The sequence below is a fragment of the Malurus melanocephalus genome, unplaced genomic scaffold (genome assembly GCF_030028575.1).
Source record: "Malurus melanocephalus ecotype Western Australia unplaced genomic scaffold, MMel_1.1 scaffold_365, whole genome shotgun sequence".
NCBI classification, from domain to species: domain Eukaryota; kingdom Metazoa; phylum Chordata; class Aves; order Passeriformes; family Maluridae; genus Malurus; species Malurus melanocephalus.
The window spans coordinates 404,445-423,651 of record NW_026623597.1 but is presented as its reverse complement, the minus strand read 5'-3'; the positions used below and the strand labels follow the sequence as shown (position 1 = coordinate 423,651).

The 19,207-nt window shown below is 35.7% G+C and overlaps 1 protein-coding gene across 2 annotated transcripts in view; it reads right to left on the bottom strand.

Moving 5' to 3' along the window:
• Positions 1 to 4,972: 4,972 nt before the first annotated feature.
• The window catches only part of MARCHF6 (membrane associated ring-CH-type finger 6), a 42,795-nt gene continuing 28,560 nt past the window's right edge, over positions 4,973 to 19,207 (bottom strand). For both annotated transcript variants that reach the window (XM_057378596.1, XM_057378597.1), the window contains exons 18-26: positions 18,564 to 18,701; positions 16,632 to 16,833; positions 15,437 to 15,506; positions 14,005 to 14,186; positions 12,576 to 12,710; positions 10,471 to 10,560; positions 8,917 to 9,049; positions 7,619 to 7,754; positions 4,973 to 5,368 (exon numbers count right to left, since the gene is read on the bottom strand). In XM_057378596.1, coding sequence (XP_057234579.1) covers positions 5,278 to 5,368; positions 7,619 to 7,754; positions 8,917 to 9,049; positions 10,471 to 10,560; positions 12,576 to 12,710; positions 14,005 to 14,186; positions 15,437 to 15,506; positions 16,632 to 16,833; positions 18,564 to 18,701 — 1,177 coding nt within the window. In that variant the 3' untranslated portion in view covers positions 4,973 to 5,277. The remainder of the gene's footprint in view (positions 5,369 to 7,618; positions 7,755 to 8,916; positions 9,050 to 10,470; positions 10,561 to 12,575; positions 12,711 to 14,004; positions 14,187 to 15,436; positions 15,507 to 16,631; positions 16,834 to 18,563; positions 18,702 to 19,207) is intronic.

The following is a 19,207-nucleotide window of genomic DNA, read 5'->3' as shown; positions in this document are numbered from 1 at the left end:
TGCTTGAAACAGGCCAAGCAGTTACTGCAGAAAGCACACAATCTCACTAGGAGCCAGGCCTTTTTAATCCACATTATGTCCCCACTGATGAACATGTAAGGCCATGCAGGACAAAGATAAAGTGGTGGGCTCTGGAAAGCAAAAAGCACACATTTTAACAACTGTGTAACCTTTCATAAAATATGAATACTTAGCAGAAGCTGAAGGCTAACTACTTGGCCTCAAAATACTTTGCAGATTCCTGTAACTACATGAAAACAGCAAACTCTAACATATGATGACATACCTATTCCTTAGTTGTTTTAAAGCATCATTTAAAATGATGCTCATCACTCATGGAAGAACACTATAGCAAGAAAAACCTGAAGCAGGCACTATCCGTYAGGGCCTTACAAAATGCAACTCAATTAAATTGATTCCACAATGCAATTTCTCAAAGGTGTCTAGCAATAACAGATAAACAGCAAGATTYGTATTATCTCTCATCTGCAGTCATCACAACTCTTCCTTAAAATGCTCAAAAAGTAAATGTCATAGTCTCAATTATTCCAACAATTTGGTCCAGTGCAGTGAAATCATGCAAAAAACTGCCACACTGTATTATGGGAAGCAGCAGCATGTAGGTGGATTTTTTTTTTTCTGTATTTAATGAAATGTATTTTCTTAGAATCATAGAATGGCCTGGGTTGGACCCCAGAGATCACCAGCCACSAGCATGAGCACTTTCACTACACATTACTCAGAACTCCAACCAGCCTGGCCTTTAMCATTTCTAGGGATGGGGCATCCACATCTTTTCTGGGCAACTTGTTCTAGTGCCTCATCACTCACAGTAAAGATTGTCTTCCTAACACCTAACTTAACCCTACTCTCTTTCAGTTTGAAGCCACTCCCCCTTGTCCTGTCACAACATACTCTTGTAAGTCGTCTCTTTATATGAATCCATGCTGTTTCCTAGAAGTATTTCCCCCCACTGTATAATACCAAGTCTTAGATATAAAAAACATTTGAAAGTATGTCCATGGATGCAATTGTTGCTTTATAGCAGCACTGCCAGAAATGCTGCTATATAACCAGCATAGCTTAGAATTTCTGCTGCTTCCTACTTCCATCACTCCTGCTCACAACCAGCCAAAATAGCCCATGTACTCTCCATTCTAGTCCAGGAGTATTTTCACATTCCTTACCTAACTCTAGCAAGCCACTCATGCAATTTGTATCTGCTGAGCATAGCACACCAGTGCAGCTCTCCACTATTTAAGTTCCAACACAGAAACCCTATCCAATATAAACAAAAGAGCTTTGCAGTGTTCTCTGCTTTTGTAAGCAACAAGGAATTCTAAGTAAAACAAGCATCCTTTTCCAGGAACACAAATGGCTGTTGAAAGTRAGGAAGGTGAAATATCACCCCCTCCTCCCACATCTGATGTCAGACAACTCCAGATGTTTGTCTTCTTATTTAGGGAAAAAATGTGCCTTGGCAGCTTTGGTGTTGGCCATTACTCAATAGGTAAGAGATAATAGCAGTTAAGCAGATAAGCAGAAAAACTGATGTGCAAGGCTGTGAAATAATCTTGTCATTGCTCCATCTCTCCATATTATATTGAACACAAAACATTCTGTTTATTTTGGAACTGTATTTGACCTCTGGAAATACAATCTCTTAAAATTTTCCATTATTAAATAACTTTGATTTCACCGTATCACTTCTCAATTTATGGTGACTTCTTAATGAAGAATTTCAATCCAGAACCATAGCTTTAAAAAAATTGCTGTTAATGATGCAATTCTTTAGTTCCAGTTACCTAATTAAGAACTGAAATACCAGAGTACGAGAGATTTAACTTATCATTATGGYTGTAAAAGTTGTTTCCTCATCAGTTTCAGAAAACAGCTTCCTTTAATTTGCATCCTGAACTTCATTATTATACCAAGATTCAATTCCTTGTTTAATGTTTTTATTATCATTTCTGCCAAGAACCTCACTCATTACCCAGGCTGCACAGTGGCCATTATTCCCAAGGCAAGCAGAACAACACTGATCCTACCAAGAACCTTTTCAACCTAGATGTAAAAAACTGGACAGTGAAGTCCAAGGAAACAAAATGATGCTGATCAGCATGCCAGGCAATCAAAACCCAGTCATTTGTGCTTTTTAAGTACAGGCCTTTGTGAGGCGTTTTACAGAGTTGTCTAAAGAACTGTGTGGCTGCTGTGAAGATTTTTACGAAGACCTTTATGCAAGCATAGGGGAAGGCAAGGAAAGAATTCATGCACCCAGCTGAAAAGTCATGTGAGCACTGTAATAGGATGGAATTGGCATCTTACTGGGGAAGTTACTGACACAAAGCAGTTACAGTGATTGAGAAGGGTCCACAGAAACAAAATCAAGTAACTTTGGCTTTACTCAACAGAGAAAGGGCAGATAGAAAAGATGCAGAGTTTTAACTATTTTTAATCAATATAAAATAATCTGTGTAAAAACAGTCAAAGCCATGCTGCAATTAACTTCTTTCAATATGCACCAGATAGCCACAGAGCCACCTGACAGTTGTTGGATCAAGGCCTGTAGAATTAACAACAGCATTAGATTCTCAGCACACAAAGGGGGATACAATTGAGCCAGAACACACCTCCAGCCCCTCCATTCAAGACCAAGATCAACACAAATTGAGGTGGAAAAGTGTGCTCACACACACACACAAACATACAGTCTGTCCCACTTGAAAAGTAATAGAAGCCCACACCATTCTGCATCACTCCAGAGGAGTACACAGCACACAATAAGGCAAACCACTGAAATTTAAAACAATTTATAAAGTACTGTTATTTAATTTCTGTTCTCTACAACCTCCATCTTCTTCCCAAAATGTGTAAAAATAAGGAGATGAGGAGATGAGATTTCTGAAAAGATCACAATAGACAGTTTTGGAAACAAGCTCCACCTGGGATCAGTAAAGCAGTGCAAATGCCAGCACAACAGTTGGATTTGAAACCAGTTTTCCATAAAAAAAAGCAAATATACACAGTGTAAGCTACATCAAAATAGCTGCAGTTCACATTGCACAACTGGTTTGATTTGCTTTTTTCTTTCATGACTTGTAAAATACTAGTAGTAAGAAACAGCACAAAGGCTTTTTCTTAAATAATTTTAATATTRAGACCAGTTTGTCTGGATAAAAACACGAAGTTACAAGTACCACACTACTGCAAATTCTGTCTGATGCACAGTAGTGCTTGCAATATTTCAGTGGCAAGACCATTTTGGAACTGTTTGTCAAAGTAAGAATGTATGTTACCAGTGAACTTATTATTGTGAAAATATATCTGTCCCACAATGTACATCACTGTAAATAATCAAATGCAATATTTATGGACATAAAAAATATATGGGGTGAATATATACTCAGTTTAGCATTAAATCAGCAACAGTGAATGAAAGAAATATTTTGGGCTATTTTTCTATGATTTCATGTCACTGGAAATTTCCTAATGAATCACTCCAAAGGGCAATATTTGTGGTTCAAAGTCATCAGGACAACAGTAATTCTGTAAAATAGTATGGATCTGATAGTGACTAGATTCAGATGCATTTGGCTTGTGCTCACTGCCTTAGAACATGAGTCCAGACACCAAAAAAAATGAACTATCACCATCACAGCCTGGACCACATTAGCTCACAGCATGTCAGATCAGAGATGAAACATCAATAAAAGGAGATGACACTTTAAGAGCACCTGCCAGATTCTCAAGTATTAATTATATACACACATGGTAAAGTACAGAATACTGAAGGAGAGTGTACTAAATAGTAAGTTAAATGTTCCATCWATTTTCTCATTACTGCAATGGATATTCACATTTCCCTCATTGGTCCAGGAAAGATACTGCTATCTAAGCATGTGATTTGATGCTACTTAAAGCTTTGTGATACTGTTATGTTTTCTTTATCTACATAAACCCCACCCCCCACCCCCAAACATTACTGTAAAAGAACGCTATCTACATATAGAAATAACACAGATTTGATTTGGTGGCTCTTGTTTGACTGTGTTCTTGCAAATCTGGTAACTTTTCTTTGCCTGTTTAATAGCGTATATATTTCCCTGCCCYTCAGGCAACACATGGTACATGATAAATCACTCTCTCAATATTATTCCTGTAAAAATTCACAGTGACCAATTCTGAGAGAATATTTTTTTGGTTGGGTTTGGTTTTTGAAAAGTAATTGTGCAATATAAAATTCACACTACAATTTTCAACTTTGGTAACTCACAGAAAAAAAGATTTCAAGCTCAAACTAAGGATCAGGTCAGGATGTTGCTTACACTACACTCTTTGTGTTGTACAAGCACATCAATTAAGGTTCATCCCTTTTCTTGAGATCCTGAAAAATTCTAATATTGATAGGAAATTGGCTACAATTTAAGTCGTGAACCTATCTAATTTTTCTCAGTACCTTTAAATGCTTCCATCACCTAGCGTTAGTATATTTAGACTTACTGTTTCAACTCATGAAATCCTGATCCCAAAGCCAACACCCACCTACCCCCTTCAACCAAACAGAAAAATCCAGCTGAGCCTCAACAAGTACATCTGAATTCTCAGAAGAGGAAATATTTTCTTGAATTAACAGCAACTGTACAATATTACAAACTCTGACACATGAAAAACAATCAGGCAATAGAAAAATGTACAACAGCTTTGGTGTTATACAAAATAATAAAAAAGACTGGACAGCAAGATACATAGTTCATTATGTTCTCACCACAGCAACTTCATTGCTGACTGTAAGACAGTTATTCACTTTTGATACTCCCTACGTGGGCTTTCCACTCATGAAAAATCATACTGCATTACTTCAATAAAAACTGTTATGAACACCATAAAGTAAGCTCCAAATTTTATAAAACATCTTGCCTCTTCGCACTATTGCTTTGTGGCACATTGTCAACAGAACAGCAGTCCAAAATAAAGTGACAACTAGATTTAATAAATTAATATACTTTTTAAAGATGTACAATGCACATTCTTTTTAATCCAAGGTTTTAGGGTGTCAGGACACTTCTATATACACATATACAGACCTCAGACAGCATTTATAACATCAGAAAATGCAGGTAAGAAACAGAGCCTTAACTGCTATCTGGATGCTACCAACAGAAGCCAAAACACTGCTGAGAGTATTATTGGGAGAGATATCCAAAGATGAGAAGAGTCTATGAAAAAAAGGACATGTAAAGGCAAAGGAAAGGTCAAGATGTTTAATATGACCATCTATTCTTGTGAAGACTGAGGTGGAGTTGTTGATGKGCCCGGTTTACCAGACTTCCGTTCGTAATTCACAAGTCGTTGTCCAACAAGGTACCTGGGATTACAGTAAAAACAGAAATTACCACAAGGTAATACTATTTTGTAACACAAATACACTCTATCTCCTTTGCTGCCAAAGTAGCTTTTATTCAACAAAAAGTTATTCTATAAATGATTGCTCCCCCACTTAATAGTCATCAGTCACCTTTTTTTTTCCCAACATTCAAGCATCTTGTAATGAATACAGGCATCCGTGGTTTGTGTTAACAGCCTTAACTTTGGTATTTAAACAATTCTGACATACAAGAGCTGAATGAAAATAATAAATATAAAGAGTGTGTTTGCAATATTTGTATACCCAGCCCCTTCTAAGAGCATCTTTACAGTGTCTCTTTGAGCCTATCCCACTTGGAACATCTGGAACAACAACTCAGATATGAAAGTGATAAGGAGGTTCTAAATTCAAAAAAGAACCTGTCACAATGCAGAACATGCACTGGATAAAGCTAAGGGAGACTCAGCTCTTATAGCCAATGAAAAACACCCTGGTTCAAAAAACTAAATATTGTAAAGGATGGACTTTAGCTGCAGCTTAATCTTTCTTAGAGGGAGAGAAAATATCCTGATGCTCCTCTATGAAAGCTTAAGAGGTGCAAGATTCCTTTAGTTATATTCTGTTTCAACATCACACTATCAACTTAGCAGTTTTCATACCATTCACATTATTTCTTAYTTCCTCCCTATCACTGAGTTACGCTTTTTGCCAAGTAAATTCCTTTCCATGCTTCCTATCTGCATGCTGGTTCTACATGTACAGGAGCCCTACACAGCTATGAATGAAGTCTTCCCCTAAGATCTGGCATATCCTTTAGAAACTTATTCACCAATGCTCCTTTTCTCATGGTTCCATAACCAGCAACCATTGCATATCCTTTGTACATTTTAGAATGTCACAAAACTTTGTATATGCTGKTAAAATTTGGTACGTGAAAGATTTAATTAAGCATGTTTCTAAAGCACAAATCTCTACTGGCTGGCATGACTGCGTCTGCTTACCTCCTGAAATGAGACAATTAAGTTATACAAACTTCTTGTCTACAACGATGTTCTAACATTTGATAAGCTCATTAAATATCAAACTAATTTTCCCTTACGTATATATGCTTTGTATACTATCGACATATCTTTCTTACACAAGAAAGCAACTTGTTACGTTAATGCAAATTGCAATTCAATCCACTTTCTGCCTGAAAGACACTAATAACTAGCTCTAAACCCATTTTTAAAAAGGAATACTAATTATACACATTACAGGCTACCAAATATTATAGAACATGCTATGAAGGCAGGTGGGGAAGAGGATACTAATCAACTAATCAAATAAAAGGTGCTAAAACATAAATTGATCTGCTAAGAACTGAATTTTAGTTACAACTCTCTTAATATTGCTAGATGCTATTAATTTCACATTTACACTGAACAATGTATCAGTCACTTTTAATATTAAGGTTCAAAGAAGTCTATTTAAGGTTTGACTCCTTTTGTAGTTATTGGAAAGCAAAACTCTTATAGGACAACTAAGGACATGAACACAACAAACTCATTTACTCCTTTTCAATACAAAAGAAGCCTATGAAGACTAGTTGCTAATCTTCTTAATAACCAGAAAAAAAGGTAATTAGGGTAATACCAAAAATAATATAGTAACACAAAAAAATGGTTTAAGTAAGATAATCAGAAAATAATAGGAAAATTATTATTTTTATCAGGCATCTGAGTAATACAAAGTAGTAATTACTGAAAACATCAGCAAACCATGCAAAATTTGGTAAGGATAAACTATCAAATCAACCGAACATTCTTTAATAGATTAAYTGGACTAATAAGTAGGAAGAGTAAGAAAAACAATTACGCAGTGAAGGTYGAAGAAATGGTTTTATAAGAAGCAGCTTGAGTCATGATTTTAACTTCCAGATATGTTGTAATTCATGACATTAATTTGTCCTTCAAGACTACAGAGAAGACAATCTACTTTCCCTTCATTTRTAGGAAAACATTCATTTTAGACATGGGGGAGTGTCTTCCCATCTTCCCTTTAGATACAGGAATAGACTGTCTTTATCTACCTGAACCACAGATAAAACATCTGCCAAGAACAGTTTATGTCTGTCTTCAAGAGTCATTTGTCCAGAAAACTTCTTAAAATTCCTTCTAGTCCTAAGCACCTACACCACCTGAATTCAACCTGAAGTTATCATAATATAAAGTGGAAAAACTGAAAAAAAAAACCCCAGAAGGTACTCACTTGTCATTTTTAATATGTTCATAAAGGCGCTTGAACTGGCGGACTTGGAAGGACAGAATTCCCATCAAAACCACCACCATAAGCAGAAAAGGATAAATCCGTCTCTGAACTAGGTTTTGCATTTCAGCTGTAACTCCTACAAAACAAGACAAAACCCTTACATATTCTAATACTGCTGAACTAACTCATGTTTCTGCTTCTCTACTTGCTTCCATACTTTTTGTTATACTGTAATTTCAGTAGAAKGGCTGTGAAATAAATCACACATCCATTTACATCAGAGATCCAACTTGACAGCTGCTGTTCTTTTTAATCTGAAGCACTAAAAGCAGAAAGTTTTCCATTAACAGAATGAAAATCCACAGTAGGAAAAAAGGGCTTATCAGTTCTTTTTGCCTATTTGCCTATGCATTATTTTTGCTTCTGTATGTCTGCTTACTGACTTCTCCTTGTATCTTAGAAGAGTCAATGCAATAAAAGTGTGTATTGAAGTGAGATATTGATGAATAAAATGGGACTTCTTGAATATGTTACCATCAAAACTGACTAGTAAAAGACAGGTGTTCATGAAAAAGCTCTGATGAAAATATACCCTGGCTCTAACCAAATTATTTASCTCAATTATGAGGAAATAGGAAAGTTTGAAAAAAGCCTCTGTATTCAAAATTTACATTTTATTCTCATACTACTAAAACCTCAARACAAAGCCAGAATTTTCACCTAAGCTTTTCTGACTTGTCAGATTCTGAACAAAAGATGGCCTCAGCTCAGTATAGCTCCTAGAGGGACTAAAATCAAAGGCAGATTGTCTAATGAATTAATCATTCCTTTCCCAAACTAGCTAGATACCTACACTGCACAGAGAAGAGATCAGTGCCTGCCTCCTTCTTGAAGAGGGGGGCAGACACTGATCTCTTCTCTGCGGTGACCAGTGACAGGACCCGAAGAAGAACCTCAAGTTGTGTCAGGGGAGGTTTAGGTTCGATATTAGAAAAAGGTTCTTSACCCAGAGGGTGGTTGGGCACTGGAACAGCTCCCCAGGGAAGTGTTCACCAGCCAGAGTTCAAGAAGCATTTGGACAACATTCCTGGGAGTATGGTGTGACTCTTCAAAGTCTTTAAGCATTTACATTTGTTGGCAGAAGAGGTGTTGTTTGTTGCATACTTTTTTGTTTGTTTTTTTTTAATCAACTKGAGCTTGAAGTTTTATTATCACAAATGTATTTACACTGCTGTAAACTGTCAGATGATAAGCAGGTATTCTGAATGTACAAACAGGTATTCTGAATGTATACATACCCAGCAAAGGTACAACACCAGAAGCTATGATGTATGGTACACACAGAGAAAGTAAGAGGACAGAGATTACGGGTGCTGCCAGTTTACGGATGATGAAGTGTAAGTCAATGTTACGAATCCCATTTGCATATACCTAAAATGGAACAAGGGAGAAGCAGAAGAGATCAACCAAGAAAGCCTTGCTTTGCTCTTACAGTAATAATTACAAGGTTTTGCACAATTCTTCTTATGAAAGGAAATGGGTGTTCCCATGGCCACAGCTGAAGAAGGAAAACTTCTCTGCCAATTTACATCCATGAGGGTTCCAGGAAATCATTTAAACAATGACCAAGAGACCAACGTAATCTGGAATAGAGTTGTGATYCAGTTGCAGAATGCAAGAGACCTTCTGAAAGATCATTTAATAGAGCTATGGACAGTGTTTTCTTGTGTGAGCTGGGATCACYTTGTGCTGTTAACTTACTAGAAAAGGATCCTGTATATGCTAATAGAATAAATCATTAAATTGGGTAATGGACAGAAGATAGGATCTTATTTTGTAGTTGGTGGGGCAGACCAGAGCCTCTGCACATATTAAGAGTCTGTGCCTGAAAAAAAGCGTCCACAATTCTTAAGCTTCTGCAGCTACTACCAGAAGCTAAGGTCAAAACGTAACCAGATGAAGCATGGAAAAATACCAGTGTTGAATGGCTACCACCTACAGCTAAACAATGGCCTCTGTCCCACAGCCTGGATGGCTCAGGAGAGTGTGTAGGCAGCCCATGGAGAGCATTCAGAATGGAAGAGGGAGCTGCGGTATGCATCAAAAGGTACTGCCAGAACTAACACTACATTTCTGCAGTGTGACAGCTAAAGTGATTTAATATCTGAGACTATGTGTTAGACTTACTCACGAGAGGTGCCTTGTGTACAGAGATCAGGACATGCACCACAGGCATCACATACAGCGAAGGGCTGAAAAATTACCTTCTGACAATCAACTGAAATACCTCATGGAGATGACAAGCATGGAATTAAAAGGTTATAACCAAGGAAAAARTACTTCTGGCAAAGAAAACATCAGGCCATGTAACTCTGAACTGCTCAGAGAATCTCTTCGGTATTGCTTAATAACCAAAGGGGAAAGAATGGTGTCTTTCATCTCAACTAATCTATGAATGGGGTCATTCTCTAGGTTTCTGACCTACAACTGCAGAGAAAGCAAAAGTCTATGTTCTTGTGTCGTGGATGTAAGTAACATCCAGTATGTAGATAAGTATTTGGACACATAGACTTCATCTGAAGAAATAATTACGTCTCTTTCTCACTTTATTACAAACCTGATAAAAATGCATATACATATACGCAGCATTTCCCTGAATTCAGACTTCTGAGTTTTTGTTTTACTGTTCAGTGTACCTTAATGGATTAGGTTATACAACTTAAAAGTTTACTACAAGACTAGTCGAGTTTTACTCAATCCATTACTGCAAAAGTAACACTGTTTTCTGATGCCTATTCATGAACACTGAAAATGTATTATACAGATTATTTGCATGGAGAATTTTCCCCTACCTGTTCAATAACAGTTTTCAGCCACCACTGGGGACCCATCAGTGTTATGGCAGCAATTATTTTGGCATGCAGAACTCCAAGGGCCCAGTCCTAATTTTGTAAAAATGCAGTGTTAGTATTAACATATCTTAAGAAAGTTAGAAACYAAAAGTTTAAGAACAATGTGTTAATATTACTTGTAAGTGAAAATATAACCACTTTTCCATTTACATGGGACATTACTTCAAAGAGGGGACATTGCTTCAAAGAGGTGATATCATCTGCAAATTCCCAGGAAAAAGCGGATGCTCCTCAAGCTTAACTGACATCTATAAAATTAGCTCGATGGGACCAGGAAAATCATGATGATTATCAAACCAAAGGCAAAATAAAGAGCATTAGACTTAYTTAAAGCAGCTGACTAACATTATGGCAGAACTAATCATCACTGGTAACATTTAAATGAAAGTTAGTTTCCTTTTTTTTCCAAAAGAATAGAAAAAAGATACAAAGATGTTCACATGCATCAAGAAAAAAGTTCTTTCTGTTCTTTTGAAGTTTAGTTAGTCCCAAAACCCTACCAGACATGAGAAAACTTGTGAAGAGCATTACCTGCTTGAAAAGAAGTCATACTGTTCAGAGGAAAATTTATGATTTAACATAAACTGCAATTATTATAACATGGAATTCAGACAATATACTGGCTTCTAGTAAACACTTCACATCGTAACTCCATCCTTTTTGGATTACAGATATTTTTGAGATATTTTCAATAAAATTCACAAAAAATAGAATGCAAAATATAGGCTGATAAGGCAGAGTAAACAGCTATAGGACTGGTAGCACTTGGGACATCCCAGACTAATTATGCTGGGGAAATGCATTTTCTTCACCTGATTATTTAAAAAGACAAGTTTTGTTAATGCCAATTCTAAAAAAAACATTTTAAATCGTTACAGAAAAAAGTCAGCGTTGAAGTTGATTTATATTTAAGGATGTAACCTTTATAAAACGTGCTTCTCTTTTRTGAAAAATGGAAATTAGTCTCGATTTTGATAGCTCCTTGTTGATTTAGAACAAGTCTCAAATCCCACTTATCCTATTATTTTGAAGAACTTTTGCCACRTGAAAATAAAATTCTTCAGTATACTACTTTTAAAACTTTTAAAGAACAAGCATGCAAAAGTAAAGAATTTTTATAATCTCAAGCATTAAAAATTCTTTCCAAAACTGTTTGGAAACCATGATTATCTATCACTGTAATTACATGATGTCCTGATTTTCTGGTCATCTACTCAGCTCAAAAATATACTTGGATTTTAAAATAATGGAATAATGAAATTAGTAGTCAATTTTTTTCTTTGTATTTTGGCTTTCAAACATTTGGAAACTGAATGTAAATGAAAGCTTGTCTGTGGGCAGCTTAGAAAGTCACTATCCCTGAACACTTTCCTGTTATTTAGTAATTGCATTTCAGATGTCTTGAGTTATGGTCCCCTCAGCTGAGTTATGACTTCTTTCATAATTCATCCTAGGTGATGGGACCATTTGTCATTAAACCCTTCATTTCTTCTACCAACTTGCAGGGCAGAAATTTGTACTCAATCTGTGAGACTTGACTGAAGAATAACGAAACATGACTACTTCAAAATTTTGCATTGATTTAACAACTCAACCCAAAATCAGCATGATCCTAAAGTATAACAAAATTTCATTCATAATGTGCCTCATCACTGAACTAAAACCTCACAAGGAAAAAAAAAAATTACCTCAACCTCTTGCTGCATAACTGTCTGCAGAAAGCTTTCCAAAACAATCAGAGTATGCACATCTGTGCATACATACATACAGTTAAATTAACTTCCTATATAACTTTGCAATTATGCTACTGAAAAAGTAGCTCATCACTGAAATACATCCTTTGATGTCATCTCACAACAGTTCATCTTTTTATAGTTTAAATTCCTCAGTATAACCTTTTGGTTCAAATAATCCTCAATTCTAGACTGGCTGCCTTTTCTCTGCCACATATATACATACTTGTGAAAATGCTCTGAAGCACCCGAATCCACATGAAACAAGGCAGCCCATACTCCCTACCTCAACAAAGAATGGGAGCAACTGACCTGCCAAGGATAGAAGAGAGGTGTTTGATCCAAAGGAACTCTCAAAGGTGCAACAATGACCAGTTCAAACAGAAGACCAAGCAAAAGTGGAACCACACCAGCTAGCAGTATAGCCACTATCAATGTCTTCATTATCTAAAAAAAACCCAAGACATTTAAATAATATGTTTATCAGAAGATTCTTTTCAACTCAAAAATGTAACTTAATCCACACAAACACACAGCTYTGGTGAAAAAACTCCAAACCTACACAGACCTCTATTTCACACATATACACCCCTAGAAATAATTTTTACTACATACAAAGTTTTGCAATCATATTTTTCAAGATTGGGTCCTATTCTGTGCCCTTCCAGAAAAAACTAYAACTGTGCCCACTAGTATTCATATAGCTCTAAACCATAAAATYACTTTTGATTGTTATCAATAGGGAATACTATCCAATAACACTTCATTATATTACRTATTCTCATATGTTGAGAAATTGAGTGTTTTTTCCAAAACTGACAATTTTTCTACGRAGCAAAACAAACCTTAAAATTTCAGTCATTATTTGAATACTTGATTTAAAAATAAGACTCAGAATACTGTGTTTGAATCTTTATTTATTCTAGAATTCTCTTAATTTAAATGTATCATAAAAAAAGTAGCTTGATTTAATTAACACAGTAAGGAGAAGGCACAAAAAAACAGTAGAGCATGTTTTAGTTCTGAATTTTCCTAAAGAAGCTAAGATCTCCTAAATGAAAATGATGGACGAGATATTTGGGTAAAAAGGTAGTACAYGAAGAGCAGTGTAACAGTTCAACAAGCACGTTAAAATGTCCATAACAAGATACCATTTATGCTATAGATGTTTAAGACATTGTACTTGGGCAAGAAATCCTCAAAATCAAAACAAGATAAAAAGGTGGGGTATAAATATATTTTCATGCCTAGAATCTGAACTCCTAATAATTCAAATATTTTTGAAGATAATTTTTATTTGAACATCACAAGTTCAGCAACTGATAAAGATCTTTTTGAAAACATGCATCAAGCTATTATGTAGAGATATGGTCATCATAATCTAYCAGCTATATTTGGTTTTTTAATTTGATAATTTCATATTACTAAATGAGTAAATAATTAAGCTCCCCGGTAGACGTCTTTGAGAACACACAACACATGGGATAATAATGCAATATATTCACCTTCAAAGGAAAACAGAAAAATATACACATATATATAAACATATATATACACAATGTATTTACACTGATTGCCTTCCAAAAATAGCTAGCCTATGCAATGGGAATGTAAGTTGCAAAAGGGTCTGAAAAGGAAAATGCAGTATACACAACAGAGTAAAGCCTGCAAGCAAAAAAATGAAATAAGTTTCATTGGCTACTTTTTTGATAATTCAGTAGAAATTTTTCTCAAGACTCACCATGAGAGACCATTCTTTGACCTTCTGAAAAATCACTCTACGACCCTGTGGCATCCAGGCAACCAGCACTGTCACTGCTCGGATAGTCAGCCAACAGACATAMAGACCACAGGCAGCTGTGTAAAGTTCATGGATTTTGGCAGTCCCCGTCCAAAATGACATTAACCACCGGCCAGCAAACACTGAAAACACAAGCATTGTTAAATACAGCAATGCTTTTCCATGTACTAGGGATGGATACCCATTAAAAAAAAACTTATCAAATTTATGTGAAATATCAGTGCACAAATATTATTCATCATAAAACAGTTATTTTGGTACTATATTCATRATGCATAAATGTGTGAAGTACTATGCAAATAGCTTCAGAAATTAGGCCAAATAGACACACAGGAATCGTTTTCCAGCCAGAATTTCACTATGACAAATGTGACCTGAACTACAGCAAAACAAAGCACTGAATACTGCCCTGTTCAGAGCCTAAACACTTATTTTCAGAACTGCAAGAGCAATAATACATTAGTGCATAAGCTTGAACTCAAATTGTATCAGCTATCTTTGGGTTGTTTCACTGCCTCATGCTATTTTTTTAACACTTAGTGAGGGGGCTGCTGAAGCTCTCTGACAAAAATGGAAGACTCATTTGCTGCAGTTCATTTCTTAATGGAAATGAATTTCTTAATTGAACAATTTTTTAAGTGTTTTCATTCCCTAGTATTATAGTGGAATTATTTTATGTACTACTATTAAAACAATCACAGAATTTGTAACTTTGATCTCAGGCCATCATTGACTTCAGAATCATTACTACAAGAAGGTCAAAATTACATGGTAATACAGCAGATTATGAAATCTAGGCAGGTTGACATTGTTTCATTAAYTCCAAATTATTAAAAAACCCCACCAAGTGCTTTTGATTTAAAGTACTTATTCAGACATTTAAAAGTGATATATACGCCACTTCACAAAATCTCCTAGTGACCAGTCAAGATCACAGAATGGCAGAATATCTCAGGCTGGAAGGAACACCTAAGGATCATTGAGTCCAACTCCTTGCTCCTCACAGGACTCAATAATGACACCTTCAGAATATTTAAATAAAGAAAATACTGTAGAAGACCTGGAAATAATCTACMTATTTTCCTTCTCTAAACAGTAAAATAGGTGCAAGAGTTTCAATTCTCTTTTTCTCTCAATACTGCTGAGATTGTCTCAGCAYCTGAAGCCCTGTCCTTAAAGGATAATTATCCTACATCAAAAAGGGAATGGCAATTTCTGTCATTTAGATTTTTAGATTATTACAATTGATGATGAACCATTAAAAATAAGACCATTTTCCATGGTTTTGCCCTTTAACTTTAAATAGTGGTTTCAAAACATCTGCCATGGTTGGGCATGGCAACACACTGAGTTGTTACCACAAAAGACTCACCTGGTAAGGTAAGGCAGATAAGACTGGCAATCAGTAATGTTATGCACATGAAAACAATCAAAAGAAATATCTGAAAAAGGAAAATAAAAGGAAAGGAAGTTTGTAAGAAAGTTATTTAAGCAAACCCCAAGAAACTCAGCATAAAAAAATAAACCATCATAGAAAGGCAGCTAAAGTAGGATGTTCAAATACTGATGTTTCACTGTATAAATAAATCAGCAATAAGAAATCTAACCARTCCATGCAGAACACCTGCAGTGTTGCGTACTTCTAAGACTTTGCATCAGCTGTTCAACAGTAAAATAATATTTGAATCCAGAATGACTAAAGTTCTTCGTTTTGTCACATTAAAAAAAAACAGCTCTTAATTTCTGCACTGACCAGTTTGACTCCCAAATAATCCTGAAAGGTTTCTAGCTCTGTATGTCMTATGAGCAAGACAATGGTTTTGTAAGGAGAACCTTGCTGACGAAGTTCTTCCAGATGTCCTCAGGAGACTTTTGGGTATAAAGAAAGAAACCTTCAGAAGCACTACCACCATGACCTAATGTTAGCCTTTCCTTCCATTCTTGAGCTACACCTGAAACCACAGTAAGTGAGCTGTGGTGAAGTTTATATTTAACTCAAAGTTAAATATAGTTATCTAGTTATCTAGTTAAATAGTTATTTAGTTTAAGCTGCATATTATTTTAGAAATACAAGTATTTGCCAAAAAAATTTCCTTGCTTGTTTTAGGAATTTAGGACTTTCAAGTATCGTATAATGCCTTTCTATCTTTAATAGGAATGCATTAGCAACAGAAGTTCTCTGTCTACTTTCCTAATAAAGCAAAACACTTCAGCTACAAGACCACAGCATGCCCTCTTGAAAGCCATGTCTTGTTAGAAGCACACCTGAAGCACCTGTTTGAGGGGGGCTTATTGCCTTTCTTTACAGTACCAACTTGAATAAAAMAAGACATTAATTCACAGATAATATATATGGGGTCTAGAAATAAAATTGTAATTAAAAATGTTWAGTTATAGGCTGAGAAAAGCCATATGTGAGAATAAGTGCAAGTCTGTGTTTTAGAAAGCTGCAAACCATACAAAACAGGACCCACCACTTGACTTCTGATAACGTGGGCCAAATCTTCTTAGAAAAACATTTTCTTCAAACACTTTTTCTTTTCTCTTAATGTGCTAGAAATACATACCCTGAGTGGGAATTTTAAAGGCCTGCGATAAGGCTGGAAACCCACAGGTCCTCCTTGCTGAAGTATGGCTTGATGGGCTGCATGGAGACCTTCTCCCACAACTGGAATGGCATTATTATTGCGAGCATGCTGGTTGTTAGGTTGCTGATTTGCATTGTTTTCRTTCTCTTCCTGATCACCAAGTAGGTAAGAATGAAGATCCCTGTAACAATCAAAATTTCAGTTTTGTTCTGTTTGATATGAATACGAAACTTAAAGAAATATAGGCCTCAGAATGCATACAGGTTGTACAAAACTAATAAAGGAACACTGGAAGACTCTTGAWAAAGTAAAATAAGCCTTTGTTGATAACGTACTGAATGTCATCATAAAGACAATGTAGAAGAAAAATGCTGGTGTTGGTGCAGTTGGAATGCAGTCACAAGGAAAGATCAYTTATCTGGATGACTGCTTTAAAAGTATTACCTGTATTAAAGTTGCTGGGCACATGTAAGGAAAATGGCCTGGATATTTCAGTTCATGTAAGCACACGGCCCTACTGATAGCTTTTATGTTACTGTCATTAAGCTCTATTGGGAAGAAGGGCGCCTTCAAATAGAAACTGTACAAGGACAGTGCTGCATTGCCATGGATGTGCTGTCAGAAGTACAGAGGCAGGCACAGTCTTCCAAGAAGATGCTAAATTGCTCAAAACCCATCCACACCCCTTTAACAATATCTATCCTAGGGAAAAAATCAATCTATTTTTAAAAAAATATTCTGTTCAGGTTTCCCACATATCATTAGCAAAATTTGAGTCTGATTAGAAAAACCCAAACCCAGTACTCACATTTAGAACTTAATATTACTCAGCTTTAGCAGAGTAAGATGTATGTAGATATTCTATTAGCAATGAAAACATTTTCCCAAGAGTCTGCTTTTTGAGAAAAATGGAGCAAAAGGTTTTCATCTTTGCTAAACTAAAATTGCTGAAGAGGTAATTGATGATTGTCCTAAAAAGCTGCAACAGTGGAGAAAGGAAAGCAACTTCTATCATCATCTCCAAAACTCTCYTGTTGCATCATACTTAAACACAATCAAAACTTGGGAAATTAAATAAAAACCTCTTAAAAGGTAATCTAAGAGAAGAAGGGGTGAGGAGAGTTTCCTTATGAAAAACTAAAATAAATATTTTGGAAGACAATTAAGAAAAAAGTCTTTCATTCATTCACTCAGTTTCTCAGACAGAACTTGGCTAAGAATAAATCTCGATCCTAAGAGTGCAATAATGACCAAAATAATGATGGGAGAATGCCAGTATCCTTTGAAGTTAAACTGAAAGCTGTACAAAAACAAAATCAACCTTCCTTTTTTCTTGACTAATCTGGCAAACAACAAATGAACTAAAAAATAATTTAAATGCTATAACTCCACCTCGCAGTACAGTAATTTACTATATCTAATAAAGATATGGTTTTATCCTTCTCTACAGTCTGAACTTTGAACTTTAAAATCCCCAATTTCAAGTTGCCCACTTCTTCAGCTCAATGTCATAAATACCTTTTCATTTCCCCCCCCCTTCTTATAGTAAGAAAGGCAAGAAGTGCACATTAATTTTACTCAGATGACTCACAGAAGCTCTCTACTGACATTTTTCTCTTTATTTCATATAATAGGGAGTTAAGAAGATGTTAATCATACTTTTACAGATTTCTTCACTAAGCAAATGTTGTAGTAGTGTACCACAATAATTACTTGTCAAAGGCTAGTTCAGAAGTAGGTACACAGATTGCCTAGAAGAAAGCAATCACTATAGAAGCTTTTCATCATGTATTTATCTGCAAAAGAGCTATTAAAGCTGCTTGYTGGAATAACTTTCTCAAAAGCTGCCTTCATGTTTAAAAGCCAAACTGGGCACAGTAGTTAGAGCTGATTTTGGATTTCTGTACTTACAGCAAGTATCCAGCAGTAACAGTCCATGCTCGTACAAGACCTTTCAACCACTGTCTTGTATGTCCTTGCTCTAGCAAAGCTGGAAGCACAACCTGAAGCAAAAGCAGCTCTAAGGAAAGTTCACTYACTGGAGCGTCGCTAGAAACAATGGGAAGAGCAGGAAGTCAAACATAAGGAACATTCCAATAGGAATCTTTTACACTGAATCCTGTTAATGCCACCCCAATARAAAAACACACTGGATGAAGGAAAATATTTAGTTTTCTGCAAACATTTTTCCATATACTACCCTGAGCAGAGGTTAGACATTCATAAGTATTTAGGCACTTTGGCGTATAAAAAATTTAAGAAAAAGCATTGAGAAAGATTATATCTGAGAATACAGTTTGCKCCATTTGCTTCTATTGCTACAATTTCAATTATTATTCAGAAACAGAAAAAAAACTGCTAGCATTAAAAAGTTGCAGTTACAGATATTCTTTTACTCTTGAAGCAATGATAATCAGGAATGAGTGTGTAAAAGCAAACATGAAAGGAACATCACTATCAGAAAGTTGAAATGGGAAGTGTTTAGAGGGCATAGAGCCCCAAACAGTTATCCTGACGGAACACAAAATGTTTCTTTTTTTAGTAGCRTTTCATTT